This window comes from Hyperolius riggenbachi, chromosome 2 (genome assembly GCF_040937935.1).
Source record: "Hyperolius riggenbachi isolate aHypRig1 chromosome 2, aHypRig1.pri, whole genome shotgun sequence".
In the NCBI taxonomy this organism is placed as follows: Eukaryota; Metazoa; Chordata; class Amphibia; order Anura; family Hyperoliidae; genus Hyperolius; species Hyperolius riggenbachi.
In genome coordinates this window covers 338,746,955-338,774,306 of record NC_090647.1, presented here as the reverse complement: position 1 = coordinate 338,774,306, position 27,352 = coordinate 338,746,955, and the positions used below count along the sequence as shown (strand labels likewise).

Sequence of the window (27,352 nt, the reverse complement as noted above, 5' to 3'; positions counted from 1 at the left end):
CGTCAGGGTATAGAAGTGAAATGATCAAAAACAAAAAATCAGGCTCTGGCCGTGAGCTGGAATTATTGCCTCACACGTTGGCCTGGCCATCTCCTTTCAGCACATCATCATCATGTTTGCATTAAGGTTACATACATATTTGATGTAGGAACATGGGACAAAAGAAGGAGCATTCTCATTCAGGGACTGTCTGGCATTTGCTTCAGGCACTGGTCTCCTTTTAGGCTTTCACCAGTGTCGTCATACAATCCAGTTTCCCTTTCAGTTTACACACCCACATATCCCAGTATTTAACCTTTGCAGCATCAATGTACACGTATAAGTCTCAATTGGGCGTGAGAAAGATTTCGGGTATGTTCTCCTTTCCATGCAACAGACAAATTTAGTTCCGTCAGTTAATCAGTCAATAGATTTATTATTCTTAAACAAGTCACTTCTAGGGTCTGTGATGTTATTGTCAGTATCTGTCGTTGTCATTCCAGGGCTCTTCTTCTTTCTTTAAAATACTATAGTTTTGACCCAACCTGGTTCAAGAAAAGTAATTCCTCCATGTAGCCTTTCCCGTATCTGTTCCCCCCCTTTTATCTCCTCTTTCACCATGGTTCAAGATAAAGAACTACACCTGTGCCTTAGGAAGAATCCTCTAATATCTTCCCACAGCCTTTGAGATCGTGGTCGCACTGAGGCTCAAGCAAATGTTCCCGTCGCCTCACGATCTCAAATTTCCGCCCCTCTTTACCCCGTGGTGCTAACTATCAAGAACAGATTGGATCTGGCTACTGTTTTTAGAAGGAAATCTAAACACTTGTCATGACCGAGGTACTAAAAAAAAAAAGTTTCTTTTTATTTCAAAACCACCGAAGTTTTCATGTGAGTGTTTGTAGCAAGTTGTGGCTCTGGATCTTCAATTAATCTAGACCGGAAGGCCCATGTGCGCCCTCTTACAATGGCTCAGATGTACCCATGTTGCTCTTTCCGCTATTCTGACAGCGGTTAGTGTGCTTATCAAGACTTGGTAGGGGCCCTCCCACCTTGGAGAGGACCAGCACTTCCTCTTTACCACCTTTACCCACACCCAATCTCCAGGATTCAGTTCCTGTCCCTCTTCCACCTCCCCTTTGGGTATTGGGCCCGGATACCTGGCCCTCTGTCTTTGTCTGCAAGTGTACTTCAGAAAGTCAGCAAGTTCACAGTCTTCTAGGGGTTGTTCTTGGGTGTCAAAGTCAGGAAGTCTGTACTGTCTGCCAAACAATATCTCATAAGGTGACAGTCTCTTTCTTCCTGGTGTTATTCTGATGCTCAGTAGTACTGCTGGCAAACACCAGGCCCAACCTCTCCCTGTTTCCTTGATGGCTTTACTGAGTTTATTCTTAATTGTCCCATTAACTCTTTCCACACTTCCTGCTGACTGGGGATGGTATGCACAATGGTTTCTGACATCTATACACAATGAGGTAGTCAGGTGGGATATAACCTCATTTACAAAGTGGCTGCCATTGTCGCTAATCATCTTCTCTGGGATCCCCCATCTTGGTACTACATCTCTAGTGAGGGCCTTGGCAACTGTTAATGCATCTGCTTTGTTGGTGGGGAACACCTCCACCCACCCAGAGAATATGTCCAGTATGACCAGGGCATATTTCTTCCCTTCAGAAGGTGTCAGCTCAATGTAGTCTAGTGCAATGGTGTGAAAAGGGTATGTACCTGATGGGGTGTGTCCTTTCACTGGCTTTAAGCCTTTGGCCGTGTTGTTCTGGGCACAAATCGTGCACTGGGCACAGAAACTTTTAAGGAAGGATTGTATACCTGGGGCATGGTATCTTTGTTCAAGGATAGCCACCATCCCTCCTGTTGACACATGTGAAACCCCGTGTGTCACAATTGCAAGCAGTCTGAACAAAATCCTTGGTATACAAGGTTTATCATCAACCATCCACAAGCCTGTGGAAGACTGAGTGGCACCTGCTTTAAGCCACTTATCTATCTCCTGTTGGGGGACTTGTTTTTGGAAACTCAACAGGTCTGTGGACTGCAAAGACTCAGGTTCTTTGGAATGCAAGTCAGCAGGGGGTGTAACTGCGGCTAATTTAGCTGCTTTGTCTGCCAGGTTATTGCCACGAGTGACAGGGGAGTCATCATTTCTATGGGCAGCACATTTGCAGATAGCCAACTTTGAGGGTGCTTGGATAGCTTCTATTAGTTGGAGAAGCAACTCTTTGTGACGGACAGGCTTCCCTGCCGCTGTAACCATACCCCGCTGGTGCCACTGAGCTGCAAATGTATGCACGGTTGAAAAAGCATACTGGCTGTCAGTGTAGACAGTGAGGGATTGATCTTTGTGCAGCAAACAGGCTCTAGTAAGAGCATAAAGTTCCGCAGCTTGAGCTGAAAACGTGGAAGGGAGCTTACCGGCATCCACGGTTGATTCCAGCGTCACTACTGCATAACCCACTAGGTTTTCTCCATTCTCTCCTCTGCTTGCAGAGCCGTCCACAAAGACTACTTTGCTCCCCTCTAGGGGCTCACTCTGGAGGTCTGGACGGGGAAGAAAACTACGATGGGAATTTTCAATACAGTCATGTGGAGACTGGTTGTCAGATGGCAAGGGTAGTAAAGTGGCAGGGTTCAGGGTGGTACAGCGTTGAACAGTGATGTGGGGTTGTCCAAGCAAAGTGGCTGTGCAATACAGGTGACGAGCAGGTGTTAGCAAGACCATCTTTTCCTGCAGGAGCAGGGCATGAACAGCATGTGGCACTTTCACTGTTAGTTTGTGATACAAAACAATACCTGCTGTGCTGTCCACAGCTTTGGCTGCTGCTATGACGGCTTGGACACAATGTGGCAGTGCTTTGGTGACTGAGTCTAATGGTGCTGAGTAGTAGGCCAGAGGCCTCATTTTGTCACCCCACTCCTGGCAGAGAACTGCTGTCATGCATCCCTCTCTGCAATCTGTCATGAGATGAAATGGCTTGTTGTAGTCGGGATAGGCCAAGACTAAGGGGTCTTTAAGTCTGTCTTTGCATTTTTGGAAGCTTTCCATCAGCTTGTCATCCCACTGTATCTTGTCTAGCATACCCATTGGTTGTGAATGTATAGCATCATACAATGGACGTGTAATGATGGAACAGTCAACTATCCAGGCTCTGCAGTAGTTCAGGGTACCCAAAAATGTCATCATGTCTTTCTTTGTGACAGGTGGGGGTATGGCAGTGATTGCAGTAATTCTGTCATGGTCTAGGGACTTGCCCCCTGGAGTCAGAATGTGACCAAGGTATTTAACCTCCTGCTGGCAGAACTGTAGTTTGGCTTTTGAGGCCTTGTGACCTTCTTGTGCTAGGAACTTAAGTAGGTCAAGGGACACCTTCAGACACAGGGGCTTGTCAGGGGCTGCTATCAAAAGGTCATCTACATAGGTCAGGAGAACACACCCAGGTGGGACAGGGAAGGGTTCCAGGGAGCGTGCAATTTCAGTTGAATAAATTGCTGGACTCTCGCAGAAACCCTGCGGCAACCTTGTGTACGTGTACCTTTTGTTTCGGAAGGTAAAAGCAAACCAAAATTGACTATCCTTATGCAATTTTACAGAAAAAAACGCATTAGCAAGATCTACAATCGTAAAAAACTGCACATCTGGTGGTATTGAGTTAAGAAGGGTGCTGGGGTCTGGGACCACCGGCGCTCTGGGGATGATGGCAGCATTTACAGCTTGCAGGTCCTGGACCATGCGGTAGGTCCCATCATTCTTGCGTACCGGGAACAAAGGAGTATTACATGGAGAGTCTTTTTCTTCCCTGATTACCCCCTGCTCAAATAGTCCCTGTATGGTAGGGGCAATGCCCGCCTCTGCCTCCGGTTTCAAAGGATACTGTCTCTGGTAAGGTCTGTAATTTCCTTTTGGCGTAATGACCACGGGGTCTGCTGTTCTGATCAGGCCTACATCAGTTTTTGACTTGGCCCACAGCTGAATTGGGACATCGGTTAAGATGTCCTGTTCTGTTAGTAACCGTCAGGCAGAATTGGGAGGGGCCTCCTGATACCTGGTCAGTTCACCAGTAAAAACATGATCAACATCCATCCACCTTACACCCTCTATCTCCAGTTCTTCCTTCTTCATGCCTTCCCATTTAGTCACAAGCTCACCACACCGTTTCCATGCACCCCACTGCGGTTTTCTCAAAGGCACATGGGGCACCACCTCATTCAACCTGTACATTTCATCTCCCATGTAGTTAAAAGGGGAGTTCTTGGTGTATCCTGGTACTGCACACGCACACACAACATTCCCTTTGCTGTCTGCATACACACGTGTCACTTTCACTTTCGCCCTCCTTCCCAGGGGATATTCTTCCTCATATTCAATGTCTGGAACACATGTGTTGAGGAAGTGGGTAGTTACATGGGGCTTGGTAGTACAGTCCCCCTTTCCAGGAAACCTTTCCAGTTGTATTTTAACCCATTGGTGTGCGGACTGATCCAACATTAATCCATACCAGATGTAACTCTCTTTGGCTATGGAGCCCCCCCCTTATCACTCTAAGGGAATCCTCCCCAGGAGCTATGGTGATGCCTAGGTCACCTATCAGGTCCCTGCCACACAAGTTAATTGGACAGGCTTTTGAGACAATGAACTGACATTCTACCCTCTTTTTTGTACAGGGATCTTCCACTACTATTGGGTCACTAACTGGTTCCCAGGATGCCCCACCTCCAGCATTCCTAGCAAGGACTGATCCTTGCTGTTTCCACTTCACACCACTTTCAGCCATCAGCACAGATCTGCAAGCTCCTGTATCCACCAAAAATCTAACTTTCACACCTGCCACCAATAGGGTAATCTCAGGCTTGTAGCGATCTGCATAGTTAATCTCTACAACCTCAGTACCTTCACCCACGCTTAGTCATTGTGGACCTCGGTGTCTCTCGGGACACTGTCTGGCCAGATGACCCCTCTTTCCACATTCAAAGCATTCCCCTCGTTCTCTGCGACTTTCATAATCCTTATTTTTGCGCCATCGTGGGCGGGGTGGACGCCCACTGTCATTCACATAGCAACCATTCTCATCATCACTGTAATCGAAAACATATGCTGCAGCTTTCTTCCCTTTCTTTCCCTTTTCTTTAATAACACGCTCAGCATGCCGGGCATATTCTAGGAAATCAGTCAGTCTGCAAGTTCTATGATTAACCATGTGCTTTGTCACAAACTTGCCCACATCTTCTTTCAAAGCTCTGTGTACAGCAATCTTAAGTTGTTGTTCGTATGGGGAATCTACCGTTCGGTCAGCAGGGGGAGCTATGCCACTATGTCTGTTGAAAACCTCCACCACCCTTGCTACTAATTCATCCACTCCCTCCCCATCTCTTTGGGTGATGATGAAAATCTGGCCCCAATCTGGTGACGTCTTATACTTCTCCTTAGCCCTGTCAAGTACAGCATCATATCTTTGAATCAGATCAGCACTGTCCCAGACCAGGGGTTTAGGGGGAACAGGTGGATCTTTTGTTGGATCCCCTGCATCAAAAGGGTTCCAGGTACCAGCTACCATGTGCCAGTCTGTTTGGAACTTCCCTCTTAGGACCCTCTCACATTCCAACCCGTCTAGGCCATAGCTGATACGGAGGTTTTTCATATCCCTTATGCATGTATCTATGTCTTCACGATGTGAGGGTATGCCCTGTAGAGCTTCCTTCACATCGTTATCTGTCCACGGCCTATAAACCCTCACAGCCTCACCTCCCGCAGGGTTTGGCATCTGAATCATGGGCATAGTAGTTGCCTCACAGGCAGGGGCTGTAGCCCGCAGGTGCACATATGGTGGGGGTAGTGGTGGATACATTTGTGAAACGTGCACCCCTGCCTCCCCCTCTATCTTCTTTTTGGTGGCCCTCGTCAGCACTCCCCCTCTATCTATTCCTACCTCCACACCTCCCATGGCCCCTCCTTCCTCCTCCTGTTTGGTTCCACCTCCCTGTGGGGCCCCATCTGCGTCATGTGGGAGGGCCGCAGCCTGGTCTAAGACTGGTACGGCTTGGCCCTGGACTGGGGGAGGGATCTGAGGGTCTTGGCGTGGAGTGCATGTTACCACTTCCAGGTCTTTGTTCTTTTTCCCTAACCAATACGTATTCACCTGTTTCTGCCTCTTATGCGCCTCTTCTAGCCATATTTTAGCTTCTGCTAAACCAAACCGACCTTCTAGCTTCCTGTCACCTTGCGCTTCACATTTAATTTGAGAAACGAGTTTCTTGCACCCCTCAGGGTGAAGGTGTCCCGAAAAACCAAATTTACTCCTCCACAGGCTACAATATGTTACCCAGTTTTTGTTCCTCCTGCGCATGACATATTCATCATCAGTAGCTTTAATTTTGCCTGTACCTTGCCCCATTGATCTATATACAGCACTATGATGTAACAATTCCTGCTGTTTCAATCCTGTTCACTCACTTATTGTTGGATTTACAATGTCCCGTGGTCCCCTCCCGGAATATACTGCCTTCTATGCACAAAGATGTAACAATTCCTGCATTTACAGCGCAAAGATCTTACAATTCCCGCTGAGGCAGAGTGCCTGCACTAAGATGGAAACGTTCCTGCTGAGGCACCTCGAGGGCTGCAGCTGAGACCTGGACAACACTCAACGTGATGAACCTCTGTGTGGGCTAATACTGACTGAAGTACAGAAACAACCTGTGATCTAGATCCACTCCGATATTACTGCCTGTTACGCGGCTGTGTTCTATTACGAGAACTTACAATTCCGCTGAGGCACACAGTAGCTTAGGAAACTGACCACAGATTGTGTCATACAAAACAATATAACAACACATCAATACTTAGACTCTAAGCGCAGCCCTGTGTATGAGAAGTTACAGAAATAAAAGGTAGTACTTACAATTTAAGAAGCTTTCAGGACACCCGAGAAGTTTGTTTTAGAATCCTAAGCAGGCGATTTCACCGACCTTGGCTGAAGAAGTCTCCCGGTTCGAAATAAACCGTACGTCACAAAGACGTGAGCTCTAGTTGCGTTTGGCCACCTGTTTTTGAAGGAAACGTAGTCCCGGTGGACTTTCACCAGCTTTTTTATCAGATTCGCCAGTCGCAAACGCGCTCCTAGGACTCACCTCTCTGTGACTATAGGTTTTCCGGTTCGATGAAGACCAGATGTAAAAGCAAATAAACTTACTCAATGAGACTCCTCCATTTCGTGCCAATGAAAATGAAATCTTTATTCACTCAGCTGAGGACCCTTTTATATACCAGCATTTATTAAAGGAGAAACAGGCTAGCTGCAGCCCGGCTAGTCACAAAAGGGTGGAGACTTCCTCCACCTGTCGATCTTTATACCCCAGTTAACATGCTAATATATTCCTCCCTCCAAACAGTCTGTAATCCCATGAGTCCAATGAGCAATGTCCAGTTTCTTCTTTTGGGTGGGTCCGGTCCTCCTCTGTGTCCTTCATAAATGAATAGAAAGTCAACAGGAAAGAGAAATATTCTGACATCAGTTCCTTGGTTCATTCCTCTCAAAGTCATATCCACCTTCAGAAAACTAGTTTAGACTGCCCTTCCCAACATCCTGCCTCAGGGCCTGGCACAGAATGACACTGAGGGGGGAGGGGAGGTGCTGTGGAAAAAACATGAGACTGCGCACAGTGAATAGTTCAGAGGAAGAATACATAACATATATGTGATATCGTGATAATTCTCTGGTTAACAATAATCCTTTTACTTAAAGTGTCACTCTAACACAATAATCTAATCTTGTGCATGTGGTCCTTATAGCCACATGAGAATATACAGGATTTACATAAGGATTAACATATTAATTATAAAATTCTTTCCACAGGGCCACAAATGGCCCGCGGGCCGTGAGTTTGAGACCCCTGCTGTATACTTAGTACAGAGCTGCAGTATAAATACTTAATAATAATAATAATAATAAAAACATGATATAACAAAGCTGTCAGGAACACAGAGCCATCTAGTGGCTTTTCTGGAAATTGCAGTATATTTGATACATAACAGTTGCAATCAGTCATTTTATTTTAGCTATAATTCTACTGCAGGTTACAGTTAGATATTTTGTAGCTTCCTAAAATATTTATTTTCTCAATTTCCTAGGGTTTCTTTCGCCGAACACTGCGGATGAGGCTTAAGTATGAATTTTGCGATCGCAACTGCAAAATACAAAAGAAGAATCGAAACAAATGTCAATACTGCCGTTTTAACAAATGTCTAAACCTTGGCATGTCTCATAATGGTAAGCAATTGCATCATAGGAGCCCTATGGCCCAAAAAAATAATATTTTTCAAAACATAATCACACACGTACAGAATAGGTAAAAGTGACACAGAGCTTTACGATGCAGCGAATTGTTGCTACTTACTATACGTACTGTGATGTTGATGTTCTGCTGTCAAATTAAAGGGGACTGTTGCATAGTTACTTAGGTTTGTTTTGGGGAAAAAAAAGTATCCACCCATTACTTTCCACCAGAAAAATTGGATCAGCACTATCCTGATCCAAAGGAAGGCAAAAAACCTTTACAAAGCTTGAGCCAAGTAGCCTTAAAAAAGGGAAAAATATTTCCTGACTAGGATATTAGGGCACTTCAGAATTATAAGTAATGTAACAAAAAACTGCAAAAAGGGAAGCAGACTTGTGAAACTGGAAGCGGAAGAACAAGTGGCTAGTGATGTAAAGTTAAATCCCCCACATTTTTACAAGCATGTGAAAAGAAAGTAGACAGAGACTATAGGACTTTTACAAGATCAGTCAAGGAGCTCGATTGTGGAGGACCAAGCTAAAGCCAAAAATGTAAATGCATGCTTTGCATCTGTCTTTATCAAGGTGATGCATTTTTCTAATAATATGGCTCTACCTCATTAAGCATTTAATGCCTAGCCCAGTAAGGTGTGCAAGCATGTTTAAGCAATATCAATACATGGGCACCTGGCACAGATGGCACCCACCCGCTGGTGTTAAAATGAGTTTAGTTCAGTTATTGATAAGCCACTTTATCTTATTTTTTGTGATTCTCTTTCAATTCCCTATGACTAGCTTACAGCTGATGTCCCCCCCCCCCCCCCCCTTATTCAAGAGGGAAAAGAAATCAAAACCATGGAACCATAATCCTGTAAGCTTAACATCAGTTGTGTATAAAGATTGAAGATATCCTAAGGGATGCTGTACAAAACAGCATGGGTTTACTAAAGGCAGGTCCTGTATCACAAACATGTGGAGCTTTTATGAAGTGGCAAATTAATTTAGATCTGGGGAAAGTAATAGATGTAGTATACTTGGACTTTGCAAATGCTTTTGACACTGTTCCCCACAGCAGCCTGGTACAGAAACTGATATAGAGACTAGGAGAAAAAAGGTGTATGTGAATAGAGAACTGGTTAAGTGCCACAAGACAAACAATGGTAATAGTCAAATCATATGTAAAATGGAAAACTGTTAGCAGTGGGGTACCAAAGAGTCAGTGCTAAGTCCAATTCTTTTCAATTTATTTATTAATGACTAATTGACTAAATTATTTATTAATGACTTATTTATTAATTAGTAGACAGAATACAGAGTAATGTAGCAATCTTCGCAGATGATGCAAAATGATGCAGAATTATCAACACTAAGCAGGATCATAACATATTACAACAGGATTTTGACAATATGGTCATATGGACAGACATATGGCAGATGAAATTTAATGTTGATACATGTAAAGTCATGCACCATAAAAAAGTAAATGGCATACAGCTGGGGGCATCAGACTTGCAGAATGACTTGGGAATGCTGGTTGATAACATGTTAAAGGAAAATTTAAGTCAAATATAAAAAATGATTTTTACTCACCTGGGGCATCCCTCAGCCCCGCGAAGCTGGATGGTGCCCTCGCAGCCCCGCTCCAATCGTCCTGTCCACGCCGGCGGCTACTTCCAGGTTCGGCGACAGCCGCCGACAGGCTGGGAACGCGGCTGATTTTCCGCGTTCCCAGCCGCTAAATCACCCTCTATGCTGCTATAGCGTATATGTTATACGCTATAGCAGCATAGAGGGTGATATAGCGGCTGGGAACGCGGAAAATCAGCCGCGTTCCCAGCCTGTCGGCGGCTGTCGCCGAACCCGGAAGTAGCCACCGGTGGGGACAGGACGATCGGAGCGGGGCTGCGAGGGCACCATCCAGCTTCGGGGGGCTGAGGGATGCCACGGGTGAGTAAAAATCATTTTTTATATTTGACTTAAGTTTTCCTTTAAGTAACCGTATATTGCCAAGTAGCTGTAGCTAAAGCAAATACAATTACTGGATGCACAAAACAGGAAATAATATTTTGAGGCATTAGTATACTATTCCCTCTGTAAGGTTAGGTCCCTCCTTAAGGTTAGTTGCCCATGGGAAGGGGGGTAAGATTAGGTGCACAACAGGGGGGGGTTAAGGTAAGGTATCGCCAGGGGGCTAAGGTTAGGCCCCACCAGAGGAGGGTTCTGTATCAGAGTAGGGAGAGGTTAGGTCATAGTAAAATATCAGCAGATATTACAAATATTTTACTATATGAATGAAGTATCAGAGTATCAGTAAATTAAGCAATATTTTATCTTTTTTTCTGATGCTCATTTTACTAAAGTTACAGTGGGGAATAGTAGAATTTCAGTAGTATAAACATTTTTACGGCACTTCCGGGCCCCCATTTTTTAAATGATAAATTGAATAACGGCTATATCTGGCACTCTTTTTAACAGGTGTTATTTTTATTTGCACGGGATTTATCTGCCATCTGGAGTTTGGAAATAATTTTTCCTTTTAAAGGCTAATCGGCCCAAGCCTGTAAAGGTTTTTTGCCTTTCTCTGGATCAAATGGGATATTTGAAGGCTCAGGACAGTTTTCTTTAGGTTTTTGTTTTTTTCCTGGTTCAACTTGATGGACAGATGTCTTTTTTTCGGACCAAACTATGTGCCCTTGTACTGGGTACAAGCCTAGGGACAAAAAAACTCATCTGCCAAGCTTTTATATTTTCCTCTGGTGTATTTATACTTGTTAATCAGATCACCTCTATAAGGTGTTTTTTTCCTGGCTGATTAAGGATAGTTTATCTTACTTACCTGGTGAGACCCTCCATCTCTTGGATCAATGTTGTGGCTTGCTTTTGTAATGGTTCCAAAACTATAATGTACTTCCTGTAATGTAGTGCCCAGAAGTGCCAAGATCAGCAGTATGCTTGCATGCCATGTTTTTATTTTGCGTTTTATGCATCTCCAAATATTATTTGCTTTAGCTGCTGCTACTTGTCATTGAATATGATTAAATAACCTATTGGCAACCAGTACTTCTAAGTCCTTCTCCAACTTTGATGTCCCCATCTGTTTAATGTGTATTGTGTGCTAAACCATTGGTAAACCCAAGATGCATGAGTTTACAGTTTCATCAGAATTGGATTTACTATTTTCTTACCCATACAGCTGTATGGATAAATATGGAGAACTTTTGTGTCATGTGCAAAAATGGCAACATTACTTTTTATTTCATCTACTAGGTCATTCATAAATAGACTAGACCCAGAATCGTCCCCGTGGGACCTTGCTTTTATCAGCATAGGGGTAGTGTCAATAGAGGATTCCTTTTTGGCTATAAATAAAGCTGTGATGTCACAGCTGGATGCATCAGGCCACCCTGTTAATGACTGTACTCTACAAAAAGATTTAAATGTATATCCACTTAAATTTTACACTCCATTAATTTATTTCAGCAATTCGATTTGGTCGAATGCCGGAAGCGGAGAAGCGACGCCTCATACAGACCTCAGCGAAAGATGCAGGAAAATCAGAGAACCAGGAATCTGACCTGCTGGCTCTCTCCCAACAAATCCACTCTTCCTACATGAACACGTTTACCATGACAAAGAAAAGAGCGAGGGACATTCTGACTGGCAGAAGTAGCATATCAGTAAGTATGAAAAGAAAGATTGATGTTCCTCTACTGGGCATAATACGAGTCATTTATTTTTATATTGCTAAGAATGACTTTCCATCTTGATATTTATATTCTGCTTGGTGTAATTGCTCTAGTAACTTCTACTAATGCTTCAATTCTGAAACATGAGTCTTAAATTTTTTTGTTTTTGTTTTTTTACAGCCGTTTGTGATACACGACATGGACAGCCTGTGGCAGGCTGAACGTGGAGTAGTATGGGAACAGTTGCCAATGCTGGACCCTCCTGGTACAGAAATTGGAGTCCATGTATTTTATCGCTGCCAGTGTACTTCAGTTGAGACTGTTCGTGCCCTTACTGACTTTGCAAAAAGTGTCCCAGGCTTCAGTGCTCTCTACCTCAATGATCAGGTCACACTACTTAAATATGGGGTCCATGAAGCAATATTTTGCATGATAGCCTCACTTATGAACAAAGATGGGCTACTGGTAGCCGCAGGCCGTGGCTTCGTTACCCGTGAATTTCTCCGGAGTCTTCGTCTTCCGTTCTGCCACATCATGGAGCCCAAGTTTCACTTTGCCTCCAAGTTCAATGCACTGGAACTCAACGACAGTGATCTGGCTCTCTTTGTAGCTGCTATTATCCTCTGTGGTGGTTAGATCATTTCCAATATTGGATTCTGTCATGCTGTATCATTTCTCTTCCTATCTCATCTCTTTTCCTCATATTTATGAAAAGAACACATGTACACATGTAGTGAAAAGTGGACATGGAAACATCTGTAATACTTATCATGGTTTGACACCAAAACTTTATAAAGATTTTTATGACTCATAGGCAGCTGTAACAACAGAAAGTGCTGCATACTGCATTCGGAGTGCATTTGTGAATGTAGCATGAGCCATGTCCCAGATATGCCTTTCATTGTGTTCACATGTTTAAAATTCAGGTCATTAATTAGTTTGTTGTATTCCCATGCAAAAATGTACACCATAACATAGTCCCAAGGCTGGCACTACATAAACGATAAATTGCCTGATCTAAGTGACTTGGTCTTGTCAGACTGGTTCATGCATAACAGTTACAGTTCTCACTCATCTGGTTACCAGACACTTTGAGTTGTTGGGGTGTAGCTATTGCAGAATTCATCCCCTTGTCTTTTCCATGTGTGGAAGTAGTGATGTAGGAACAGGTGTACAGGATCTTCTCAAAAAATTAGCATATTGTGATAAAGTTCATTATTTTTTGTAATGCACTGATAAACATTAGACTTTCATATATTTTAGATTCAAATACACACAACTGAAGTAGTTCAAGCCTTTTATTGTTTTAATATTGATGATTTTGGCATACAGCTCATGAAAACCCAAATTTCCTATCTCAAAAAATTAGCATATTTCATCCGACCAATAAAAGAAGTCACCCTTCAAATAATTATGTTCAGTTATGCACTCAATACTTGGTCGGGAATCCTTTTGCAGAAATGACTGCTTCAATGCGGCGTGGCATGGAGGCAAACAGCCTGTGGCACTGCTCAGGTGTTATGGAGGCCCAGGATGCTTCGATAGCGGCCTTAAGCTCATCCAGAGTGTTGGGTCTTGCGTTTCTCAACTTTCTCTTCACAATATCCCACAGATTCTCTATGGGGTTCAGGTCAGGAGAGTTGGCAGGCCAATTGAGCACAGTAATACCATGGTCAGTAAACCATTTACCAGTGGTTTTGGCACTGTGAACAGGTGCCAGGTTGTGCTGAAAAATGAAATCTTCATCTCCATAAAGCTTTTCAGCAGGTAGAAGCATGAAGTGCTCCAAAATCTCCTGACAGCTAGCTGCATTGACCCTGCCCTTGATAAAACACAGTGGACCAACACCAGCAGCTGACATGGCACCCCAGACCATCACTGACTGTGGGTACTTGACACTGGACTTCAGGCATTTTGGCATTTCCTTCTCCCCAGTCTTCCTCCAGACTCTGGCACCTTGATTTCCGAATGACATGTAAAAGTTGCTTTCATCCGAAAAAAGTACTTTGGACCACTGAGCAACAGTCCAGTGCTGCTTCTCTGTAGCCCAGGTCAGGCGCTTCTGCCCGTTTCTGGTTCAAAAGTGGGTTCATGCTTCCATCTGCTGAAAAACTTTATGGAGATGAAGATTTCATTTTTCAGCACGACATGGCACCTGCTCACAGTGCCAAAACCACTGGTAAATGGTTTACTGACCATGGTATTACTGTGCTCAATTGGCCTGCCAACTCTCCTGACCTGAACCCCATAGAGAATCTGTGGGATATTGTGAAGAGAAAGTTGAGAGACGCAAGACCCAACACTCTGGATTTAGCTTAAGGCCGCTATCGAAGCATCCTGGGCCTCCATAACACCTGAGCAGTGCCACAGGCTGATTGCCTACATGCCACGCCGCATTGAAGCAGTCATTTCTGCAAAAGGATTCCCGACCAAGTATTGAGTGCATAACTGAACATAATTATTTGAAGGCTGACTTTTTTTGTTTTAAAAACACTTTTCTTTTATTGGTCGGTTGAAATATGCTAATTTTTTGAGATAGGACTTTTGGGTTTCACGAGCTATATGCCAAAATCATCAATAAGAAAACAATAAAAGGCTTGAACTACTTCAGTTGTGTGTAATGAATCTAAAATATATGAAAGTCTAATGTTTATCAGTACATTACAAAAAATAATGAACTTTATCACAATATGCTAATTTTTTTGAGAAGATCCTGTATATTAGATTCCCTAGTGTGTAGCAGAACTCATGGAAAAACATGTGATCTGTTTGATCAAGCGAATGAACAATAATAAATGTCCCATCTGTTGGCAAGGATACAAACACAAAATTGTCACCCAGTCCAGCTAAAAATTACTGTATTCAGTGACTGAACCATACTGAATAGTGTCTGTATGCTTTGGTAATGTGAGGGTAAGGTACTATCAAAGTGATAATGCCTTCTAACTAAAAGAAATGGCAGACAAGCAAAGACATCTTTTGGGTATATGTAATTTTAGATTTGCCTAGATTTACTCATTTAATTTTCTTTTCATCTTTCTTCTTTGTTCACAGATCTTGCATTTGTTTAAATGTTTTGTATGTTTATTCCATTTTCTCTTTTCTTTTTCTGTAGTACTTATTAAATATGACCTTTTCTTTTCCACCTAGACCGCCCAGGCCTCATGAACCCTTCCCAAGTAGAAAACATCCAGGAGAAAATTCTAAGTGCTCTCAGGAGTCATCTACAGACATCTCACCCAGATGCACCTTTCCTCTTCCCAAAACTCCTTCATAAAATGGCAGATCTACGGCAACTGGTGACAGAGCATGCAGAGCTTGTCCACAGCATCAAACGTACTGAGTCCAGCGCGTCACTACATCCTCTCCTGCAGGAGATCTACAAAGACATGTATTGATATTTTGCACACATTGTAGTATCTGATTCCATGACATTTGCAATATAAGCAGACTATTTGTGTCACTTAACAGATTGATTTATGTTAATTTACATTTGAAATGATATCCTTTTTGCTGAATCAAAGTAGCACTTAAATATGTTGTAAGCTTTCTTACATTTCTCCTCTATGCACAAAGATCAATGTCACTCTGAAATGTAGTAAGTTTGGCCTGTTACAGAAAAGTTTTTGTTTGAAGAGTAACTCCACCAAAATGTAAGTCTTATGCTGGATACACACCATGCGTTTCCGCGTTCGATACGGCCGTCGATACGCGTCGATTCGATTATTTCCAACATGTCCGATTCAAGCTTCGATGGATCGTTAGGTCGATTTGCCATACTTTACATGGCATTCGACCTAAAAATCATCGAAATTCGTTCAGAAATGTTCTGAAATAATCAAATCGACGCGTATCGACGGCCGCGTGCGACGCGGAAACTCATGGTGTGTATCCAGCATAAGGTTTGGGTTGAGTAAATAGCATCTTGAGGTCTCCATTGCCACATATATAATTTATAAGACAGGCAAAGTTCAGGCTTTCAGTTGAGCTGCCATTGTCCCCGGTAAGAGGTCACTTGTGTTTCTATGGAGAATCCACAACCAGACTCAGGGTGAATAAATATATATATATGTATTATACTCCAGTGGATTCTCCATGGAAGTATATAAAATAGTGAGGCTAGTGACACAAGTAGCTCAACTGGAAACTAGTATGACAGCCTGTCTTGTACATACCATGGTTGGCAAGAGATCTAGGTACCCTAACAAGAGGGAATGTCCAGCAGTGGATTAAACCCCATCTTATGTGGTGTTGTTCCTCAAGAAAGAAAATTGCAAAAGGATGGCATTTCTCTGTTCTGCAGTAGAGTCATTCTTATTATTTGCTGTAGGTTATTGTGCTTTGCACTTAAACCATTTGCACATATTTACAGTGGTGCTTAATAGTTTTGGAATCAATTTTAATTTTCAGTATTTCTGCCCCAAAACTAGAAAATGAGAGTCCAAAGCATTATGCTTGGTTAATGGTTATGTAGTTAGTGAATAAATGAGGCAAAGTTGCTTATTTTCCTGTGGCAAAAATATGTGAACCATTCCTTTCAGTATTTGCTACACCACCCCTTAGACAATAATGACAGCAAGAATGTTTCTGCTAATGATTAATCAGAGCTACACATTTCACTGGGTGTGATTTAGCCTATTTCTGCCTACAGAATAGTTTTAGTATAGTGATGTCGTTCGGCTTCCTCACGTAAAGCGTCAGTTTCGTGTCTTTCTACAACATTTCTATAGGCTAAGGTCGTGAATTTGACTCAGCCATTCCAAATGATTAATTTTCTTTAAATTTAGCCATTCCTAGGTAGGATGATTAGTGTCTTTAGGTTGTTGTCTTGCTGCATGACCCATTTGCACTTTACCTTAATTTCACATATAGATTTGCTAGTAACTGCAAACTTTGCTAGTCAAATTAATTGCTTCATATTTATGGCAAGCCCTCCTGATCCAGAGTCAGGCCCATACCATCAAATTGGCAGTACAATATTTATAGATAGGATAGAGCTTTTATCCTGAAATCCTTTATTTTCTATTCACCAAACATATTGGTATTTATTCAAGATGAAAATGTTCTGTATTCCTCTCATCTGTCTACAGAGTAGCATTTAAATAGCCTTCTAACTTATCCAACTCCTGACAGGAAGCAATGCTGTTTTTGGCTTCCTCATTGCAACCCTGCTATTCACATCACTGTTTTCTGCATGGCGGACTCAGAAAATCTGATAATAAATGCAGGAAAGAACTCCGGCTGCTTGAGGTTCTTTGAAATGTATCTTGCTCTTGGTGGAATCTATCTTACATCTACTACTAGGGATGTTGCCTGGCAGTGAACTGGTGGAGTCTCATCTCCTAACCTTCAGTCTGGTGAACATCAATAGTGGTTTCTAAAAATTCCATTGAATTCTCCCACTCATGCTTAAAGGAAACATCCAAAGATAAAAAAAAAAAAAAAAAGGATCTACTTACCTGGGCCTTCCTCAAGTTCATGCCAGCCAATCAGGCACAGGTCCGGGGTCTCCTTCATTGCAGATGCCAACCTTGCCAAGCCGGCATCTTCTGCGCCTGCGCGAGCATGCGGCCGCACCTCAAGCGTTCTGCACGGACCACTCCAGGCCACGTGAGCAAAGCCGCGTGCTCACGCAGGTACAGAAGATGCGGACCTGGCGAGGTGACATGGGAGCTACAGCGAGGGACAGATTGGCTGCCAGGGGCTGGAGGACGCTCTGGGTAAGTAGATTTCTTTTTTTTACCCTCAGACCTTTCCTTTAAACCATGACTCTCTTCCACAAACCTGTGTCCTGAACATCAGACTAAAGGTGCGTACACACATGCGACTATAGTCGTTTGTAACGATCGTTCCCCGATCTTTACCAACGACGATCGTTACAAAAAACGAACCAACGACTATTAAGGCAAACGACGAACGAGGCAAATTGCTACAAAACAAAGTTCTGTCTTGGCGGATTTTTACCACCGACGATCGTTAGCAAAAGTGGTACATCGTTGGAAACGATCGTTCGTACCAGGCTGGACATGCGTATTTCACTTTTTCTCCAAGGAACTTTACAATTTTATGCGCAGGCGCATTAAGTGCTTTTACGTGGTGTAACGTTCGTTCTAACGATGTGATCGTTACACACTTTTTAGAACTAACTTTACTTCGGTCGTTCTTTCGTCAATTAAAAGTTTGTTCGTCGTCCTCAACGAACGATCGTTGTCGCATGTGTGTACGTAGCATTAGATGGTAATGACTCTCGTAGAGGATCCCAAACATGCAGCTGATTAACACCTTATTTTAATATCCCCTACATCTAAAATTAATAATCTTAGAAATGCACTTACTTTTTCCACCAACAAATGTGTTACATAGAGGTAACTCTGGATCCTATAGACAAGTGTATGTTTCAGACTCTTGGTTAGCTGGGTTCTCATGACTATTAAGCACCACTCTTTAATAAACCAGAACATGTATTTCACAAGATAAAGCAAAATATTCAAAGTGTAGTGATCCATAGGACTAATCACCTACAATCTTTCAAGGCTGAAGCTGGTTTGTTCCTGTGGTTTACAGTCATCATTTCTTCATGCAATGTTGTGATAAACCTGACGATGGATACTGACTTAATGTTCTTTAAACTCTATACTCTTTTTCCAATATGCTGCCAAAAAAAATACAGTACTATGGTGAGAGTCATATACTGTAGTCATTAATGGGTCAGTCCATGCAAAACTTATTTCATTTTTACATAGCGTTTGACAGGCGTTGTCTCTTATATGTTGAGTACTCTGGGAGTGAGAGCTTTTTAGTACTGTTCTTATACACCATGCAATATGCCTTACTTCAATGGTAATACAAAGTAGACCTCAATGTACAGTAATAACAGTGGCAAATTTGCACACATGGAAGACTCAAGCACAGAGGTCTTCCAGAGTCCCTGAGAGTACAGCAGCAACCAAAACTGTTTGTATTACTGTGAGTTCCACATTTGGGCCTTACAGATTCTGCTACTCCCATCTCTTAATTTCTTTCAAGCTTTCACTTGAGCCAGCTGCTTTCACTGCAATAGCTACTGTTTACATTAGGCAGGGTCTATTTATAGCACTTACCTTACTTTTATGTGTATGTGTGTTTCTTGTACAAATGTTTATTTTTGGCATATATATGTTTGTTCTGCAGTATGATTATGGCAGGTTCAGACTGGAGCAGCGGGGAGGACACCTCCTTGTGGCCAAGCAGAAGGGACCATGTCTTATGTATGGCAGTAGTAATTTTCTCTGGGCACATTTACTTTAAAGCAGGACAGACAGTAATACATGAAAATGTATTGCCTGGTAAACGCACCGCATGCTATGCGTTACTTTGACAGGTCCCACCTTAACGCACCTGATGGGAATGTACCATAGAAATGTCATCGTTTAATTTTGAAATGTTATTTTGCATTACAACAGAACACAAATGACATAGTGTGAAAGGAGCCTCAGGGTGCATACACACATCCAATTTTGGTTGGCCAATGATTGAACAATTACCATCTCCATGTAGTATGAGTGCTTCTGTTCATATGTTCATAGTATTCAAAATGTGTATGTTGATACATTTAGCTACTGCATTACTGAATTGTGCTTGCACCACTTTCTTCTTTAAGATTATACCAAAAGCTACACCTATGTATATGGTAAGTGGAGGTTTCAATTGTAATTTAATTTTATGCCTGGGTCTGTCTATGAGCAGCTGAAGGCATTGAATTCACCACCTGTCAGCTGCTCCTGTTCACCGGCTGGGCGCGTGATTAAAGGACCACTATTGCAAAAAATTGTACATTTTAAAATACATGTAAACACTTACAAAGTAAAATGAGCCATTAATTACTTTTCTCCTATGCTGATACTTACAGTAGGTAGTAGTGAGTAGTGAGTTCTGACAGAAGCGACAGGTTTTAAACTAGTCCATCTCTTCATGGTGGATTCTCTGCATGGCCTGGAATCCTCATAAAAACACTTCCTGAAAAGAATATATACAAAGATGCTGACCAGCCACCCTGCTTGCTGCACTTTTTTTGGCAAAAAACCCCTGAGAATCCCCCATGAGGAGATGGGCTAGTCCAAAATCTGTCAATTTCTACTTCCTACTGTAAGTGACATTAGAGGAAAGTAATTTATGGCTCATTTTACTTTTACTGTGGAAGAAACACTCCTTAATTGTATGTGTTTACATGCGTTTTATATGTCATGATTTTCGTGATAGTGTCCTGTACAAGCTCTCAGCACTGGTGATGGACAGGCAGCCCACCTCCCAAGAAGTGGCCCATCCTCAGACGCGACATGAGATGTTTTTGGGCCGTTTTGGAATGCCACTTTGTGTGAAATGTGACACGCTGTGTTACCAAAAGCTGTTGTTTGGCTGCATGTAATTGCAGATGAAAGGCAATTGTAACCAGCATCCAGGAGGATAAGCAGTTCAGCCTCAAAAACATTATTTCAGGCCAATTTCCAGTACCTGAATTTAGCTTACAATTAGCATGTAAATTAGACTGAATACTAATTTTACCTCTAGGGATGGTGACTGAAATACTCATAATTCCAGGCTGATGCAAATTTTATAGCTTGTGAATAAATCAGTCAAAAGCATGCAGCTGGTGCATTTGACTGGTCAGTTTCCGAGGTGCTTACATTTGCATAAAATGTACATAAACTCTGAATTATTAGCATTTCATTGACCATCCACATTTATTATTAAAAAAAAAAAAAACAACAAAATGGAATTAGATTTGCAAATTAAAAAATATATTTATAATATTGATTACAGAGGAGTAGTCCTAGAATAATTTCTCCTGCAAGCGGAATTCATGGAAAATCACAGGACCATTTTATCAGGTGACTGAATGTGCTTCTGTAATTGGTTGGTCTTAATTAGCCTACATAGGGAGAAAAAGTGAGATATGACCATGTGATCCTGACCTGCCAATCAGAGAATTACAGACTGCTCACATGTTAAACCAATCATGTATTTCTCCATGCATTCTTCTAGCAGGGGAAATTCTTCTATGGGAACTGATCATTGTGAGGTTAGTGGCACACTAGGCAGAATCGCTAGCGTCTTTGCCCATAATGAAAGTCTATGGGCCGCATATAAAAACTCATATCCGCGTTTTACAATGTGCGTTTTTCAAAACGCACAACTTTCTGCATAGTTCTCAAAAACCCATGCACTTTAAAAAAAAAAAAATTTTTAAAATTTTAAATAGATAATGGTAAAATATTGAAAAAAAAAGCAAAATGCAAACGCACCAAAAAACAAAACGCAAACAAAAATGCACCAAAAAATAAAAATGCATGGTTTTCCGCACTGCCTAGTGTGCGCCTAGACCAGGCATGGGCAAACTTGGCCCTCCAGCTGTTAAGGAACTACAAGTCCCACAATGCATTTGCCTTTATGAGTCATGACTGTGGCTGTAAGACTCCTGCAATGCATTGTGGGACTTGTAGTTCCTTAACAGCTGGAGGGCCAAGTTTGCTCATGCCTGGAAGCCGAAGCTTCTACTAATGTGCAAATCTCTGCTGATGCAAGAGAAGGGGAAGTTTCTGCCCAACATGCTGCTAAGGATGGACTTTAAGGACAAAACTTTAGGAAAATGTGTGGCAAGCTTTGGATCTCTATCAAATTAGTTATTTTATGCCTACATCTGGCTCATCGCCGACCAGTGCAATTGAATTCATTGTTACATTAGTTGTATAAATCTGATACATATGTTACACAGAAACTGCATGATTTCAGATGGGTATGCTGACAGATTACTTTTAAGGGTAGGAACCCAATAGGCAGAACCACATATGCCTTTTCCATAGCATATAGTGGAAAATGCATATGTGATTCTGCCTAGTGTGTTCCTACCCTAAAGCAGTAGAGTACCTATACTTTTGAGATCCTGACAAAATCTGTGCTGATCTCTGCTCACATGACATGCTTTTAGGCTCCTTTCGCAGTGCACGTTGTGTTGCAATAAGATCGCATTGTAACAAACCTCAAAAGTTGCATTGTGCGATATCATTGCGGTTCACCCATACAGTACAATAAATGTATGCCTCACTGCCACTTTAAACATACTGCATGTTGTACAGTATCCTGATGCAACGCCACATAGCGCAGTCAATGGAATAGCCGCATAGGAATTTCATTACATCGTGTTTTGATGATATTGTCTGTTGCAACGCGACACAGCAGACACAGTGTGAAAGAAGCCTTAGGCCTGGGACCAAGTGGCAGCGCTGTTCTAAGCACTTGTGATTGCAATGCTATGGGGATTTTTATGAAATCCCTCAAACGGGATAAGACAGATAGCATTACATTAGCAACAGCTTTTCAAATCACTAATGCTTATAAAAGCACTGCTATTGGTTCCAGGCCTTATTACTGCTCCAGCTGCATCTCCAGGTGTAAAATAACCATTGAAAGTCATTAGCATCTGTCGTGAACTGATTATAACATTAGTAAACGCTGAATATGGAGTTTATCCTGTAGTACAAGTATGCTGAATTATTGTTTAGAACAAAAGTTTAAGGTATTTTAAGCACAGTTAAGTATACGTTAAATTCCACTTTAATGTACTTTTTCAAAGAGGAGGAAGGTCCTTAGTAATGACAAGTACTTAGGTGGAAGCTTTTAATGCGAATAAGCATTAGAACATGCAGGGCCGGCTCAAGAAATAATTGGGCCCTAGGGCAAAATTAGCCTGGGGGCCCCCCAACAGACACCCCCCGAGCCAAAAAGTGTCATTAGAGGCCCTTTGTTGCAGCCAAATTTCCCTACTGAGCCACTGAGCTGGCTGCTGACCCTCCCCCAATCACTTCCTAACTTAACAGACTCTGCAGAGTCCCTGGGGAGCAACAGTTAAGATGGGGAGAGACAACTTGGGGGACCCTAAAGGCTCTGGGGCCCTGGGGCAATTGCCCATTTTTTCCTATGGTAGCTCCGGCCCTGAGAACATGTTCTGGACACATTGGTATGATTCATGAGATGCAAATAATTCTTAATGCAGAATTATGCAAATTCTTGCAGCTTGATAATGGATGAGTTGAGTCCTGCCAAGGTGGAACTTAATTAATCTATTTTCAAGATTCATAATTTGGATACTAAATTTGCATAATCCCACATCAACTCAGAATTATTTGCATCTTATTGACCATTACTATAAACACTATGGATCATGTATGCAAATGAATGTATACACCAGTCAGAGAGCTAGGGAAGTTCTGTTTTTCTAAACATTTCTAGTGTACTGGCTGTAATACTGACCTGAAGTAAGTATACAGATAAGGCATTCTGACTAGAGATATTCAATGAGATGCACCTATAATATGAATTGTAAGTAACTGAGGCCTGGTGCACACCAAAAACCGCTAGCAGATCCGCAAAATGCTAGCAGATTTTGAAACGCTTTTTCTTATTTTTCTGTAGCGTTTCAGCTAGCATTTTGCGGTTTTGTGAAGCGATTTTGGTGTAGTAGTGGTGCCGTTTTTCAGAGCGGTTTGCGTTTTTCCTATACTTAACATTGAGGCAGAAACGCATCCGCAATCCAAAATCTGCAGCAGCCCGGGAGTATGCGTTTCTGCAAAACGCCTCCCGCTCTGGTGTGCACCAGCCCATTGAAATACATTACCCTAGCGGATCCGCACCCGCAAGCGGATCGCAAACCGCAGCCGAACCGCTCTGGTGTGCACTAGGCCTTAGAGTTTAGTGTGGGCTCATTTCCATATAGCACGCTTTAAGCCGCATTTATGGAAATGCAATTGCAGGGACAGCAGACAGTGCATAGACTGCACTGTATGCTGTTTCCATACATGTGCTGCAATTCACCACTGAATCGCAGCACATGGTTGCCTGTATCTCAGGGTGATTGTGCCCGCGAATGCAATCATAAGCTCCACTCCCAGGAGTGACGCGCAACGCAGAGCCCTAAGTCCGAGAGATGCTAATAAGTCCTGATTGGTCCAATTCAAAGTTGCATGCAATTAGGAATTATTTGCACCTCTCGGATAGTCTCTAGTTGGGATAATCAATGAGATGCAAATATTTTCAAGTTTATTTCCTGGTTGGGAATTGATTGGTCACAAATCTGCATGAGCTCGTAAATATTTGCATCTCATTGATCATCCCTAGTCTCTAGTTTTGACATTCCTTTGTTTGCAGGGATGGTTAATTAGATGCAAATAATTCCAAGTTGATGCAATTTTTATGCTAGTGATATATATATTTATTTAAAACAAACCTAAGGCAACATTTTATTGGTCCATTTTCAAGCTGTATAAATCTGCTTAAAATTGCATGAACCTACATCTCATCATTGATCCCGAAGGGCCCTTTTCCACTAGCAATCGCTAGCGTTCACGCTGAACGCTAGCGATTGCTGAATCGCAATTACCGCCGATTCCCCGACGTTTGCCGCCGCGATTTTGCTATGCTATGCACTGCATAGCAAAATCGCGGCAAATATCGCTCCGCCGCGCGTTCGCGTTCCTGACAAAAACGAATCGCGGTAGTGGAAATGACCTACCGCGATTCCTATGTTAAAAAGCAAACCGTAGCGATTGTAAAATCGCTAGCGGTTTGCGTTTTTGCGATTCAGCCAGCGCAAACGCGCTGGTGGAAAAGGGCCCTATTTGATGGTCTTGGTCTACATACTTGTTCCAATAAACCTCTTTCAGATGGGCAGCTGAAGGCGGTGAATTCATCGCCTGTCAGTTGCTTATGTCCACTAGCCAGGTGCTCTGCACAGGCGGTGGAGCATACACGAAAAAGAGGCGCAAGGAAATTTTGGGCGGCTAACCTTAGAACCCATTTTCCTGACACCTAACCCCCACCCCTTAATGTTTAACCTTAAAGCCCACCTTCCTGACACCTAACCTAAAAACACCTCCTTACTGAAGCCTAACCTTAAGCATCCCATTCCTACCCCTGCCGTAGATAATGAAAATAAAAACAACATTTCATAACGATAAATTTAAAAACAATACATTTTAATAAATAAAAAATTTAGCTGGGCGGCTAGGTGCCTGATAAATTTATCGGGCACCCATATTTCTGCTTTAGGTGCCCAGTAGACAATATTTGTATTAGTGGTAATAACGGCACCCAAACTTTCCATTAGCCGCTTGTGCCCCAAATTTCCTGCTTCCGCAGTGGACAAGCGCCCTCTCCTCGTATTTGCATCTGAGCATGGTGGTTGCTGTGCTTAGACGTGACATGAGACGTGTTTTCGCTGCCACGAGTCAAATATGATGCGCGGCGTTACTGAATGCTGCCATTCTGCGCTTGTGGCTAGCAGCCTGGCAGATGAACTGCTCAACAAACAAGCAGTTCAGCCATTCAATGAAAAGAGGCCTTACAAAGCGGCTGTTATGGAGCACTGCATCGCACCATTGTGGACCAAGCCTTAAAATGAGTAAACTTGCATTTTTTAACAAGGACAAAATTCCTTCATAGCTCTCTAAAGACCGGTGTACTTTGTTTCCTCTCTAATGACTGGTGAACTCTCTGAACTCACACGATCTTGGAATAATAGTGCAATTTCATACCTTATCAAATCACAATTTTCAAAATTAAAAATGTAACATGTATTATCGGCATATGATTTGTATTTTACTAACAACTTATTTTTGATATAGATTTATATTTTATTGTATATAAGATTTCATTTTACCAATCTTAACATGTATTTTAAGTATTTAATATTCAAAATAAATTTACTAATGTTCTGGGTTGTCATTGATTTTCTTTAGATCCATTTGGCCATTAATTGCCTTGCACACAGTGATCAATTTTTGTTCAGCATGGAAGAGATTGGTGGGGTTTAGGCCACATACACACATCAGACCATAGTCTTTTGAAAATGAAAGATCACAGACCAATTCTACCCCATTCCATGTAGTATGAGAGCCATACCTTCACAGTCTTTTCTATGGAGCTGAACTCCCCATCAGAAAAAAATCTTTGCAAGATGCTGCACACACCGATGCTGTACAGACACAAAAGATCAGTATCTGCAAAAGATCTGTTCCTGCCAAAAATCCATTCCTGCAAATTGCAATGATAGTCTATGAGATCTGCAGATCATCATACACACATGATTTAACTGACATTCATCTGCAGATCAAGCAATCATCCGCAGATCTGAAAATCCATCCTGGTGGATCTGATCTGCAGATGAATGTCAGTTAATTCATGTGTGTATGATGATCTGCAGATCTCATAGACTATCATTGCAATTTGCAGGAACGGATCTTTGGCAGGAACGGATCTTTTGCAGATACTGATCTTTTGTGTCTGTACAGCATCTGTGTGTGCAGCATCTTGCAAAGATTTTTTTCTGATGTGGAGTTCAGCTCCATAGAAAAGACTGTGTAGAGTATGGCTCTCATACTACATGAAGGGTGGTAAGATTGGTCTGTGATCTTTCATTTTCCAAAGACTATGGTCTGATGTGTGTATGGGGCCTTAGGGATGGTCAAGGAGATGCAAATAATTTTGAGCTGATGCAACAGTATGCAAATATATGCTGTTTGAAAATGAACCAATCAAATCTTGCTGAGGTAAAGTTCACTTGGTCTATTTCAAGCTGCATACATTGGCATACAAAGTTTGCATAGTCCTGCATCAACTCAAAATGATTTGCATCTCATTGACCTTCCCTAGCAAATAATTTCCAGTTGATGCAGAATTATGCACATTTTGAATGTAAATTTAAATCAAAACAATCTTTATTAGCATATTTGTGCAAAGCATATTATATGTAACATTATCTTCTATCAATGAGGCTAGAACAGGCATGGGCAAACTTGGCCCTCCAGCTGTTAAGGAACTACAAATCCCACAATGCATTTGCCTTTATGAGTCATGACAGTGGCTGTCAGACTCCTGCAATGCTTTGTGGGACTTGTAGTTCCTCAACAGCTGGAGGGCCTAGTTTGCCCATGCCTGGGCTAGAAGCACACTAGGCATTGCAAAAAAAAATGGGTTTGCATTTCTACATTTTTGTAAGTGTTAGAAATTTCCTGCATTTTTTAATAGTTTCCCTTTTTCAGTGGAGTAAAATACATCATTATATTTTTTTAGGCCTCTTTCACGTTAGAAAATGTTTTCACGTGGACTAACGCACAGCAATATTAAGTCTGTGCAACATTCACAGTGCACACGTTGTGTTGTATGTAACGTGTAGCAATATTTAGAAAGTGCTGCATGCTGTGCATTTAGCAATAAATCTGCTGCGTTGTGTGTGTTGCACATGCTCAGTAATTATTTTTTTTTTATGTAACGCATGCGCCGTTTTTGTTCCATCACTGTGCAACGAAAACGGTGCACCAAACGCAGGGCTAAAGAATGTACTATAACGTCCAAGTTATTGTCTTTCAATGC

The 27,352-nt window shown here is 42.1% G+C and overlaps 1 protein-coding gene across 1 annotated transcript in view; it reads left to right on the top strand.

Moving 5' to 3' along the window:
* LOC137546687 (peroxisome proliferator-activated receptor delta-like) overlaps positions 1 to 25,694 on the top strand; it is a 66,656-nt gene extending 40,962 nt beyond the window's left edge. Inside the window, exons 3-6 of the mRNA XM_068269435.1 lie at positions 8,120 to 8,258; positions 11,745 to 11,941; positions 12,131 to 12,581; positions 15,101 to 25,694. Coding sequence (XP_068125536.1) covers positions 8,120 to 8,258; positions 11,745 to 11,941; positions 12,131 to 12,581; positions 15,101 to 15,348 — 1,035 coding nt within the window. The 3' untranslated portion in view covers positions 15,349 to 25,694. The remainder of the gene's footprint in view (positions 1 to 8,119; positions 8,259 to 11,744; positions 11,942 to 12,130; positions 12,582 to 15,100) is intronic.
* The last annotated feature ends 1,658 nt before the right edge of the window (positions 25,695 to 27,352 follow it).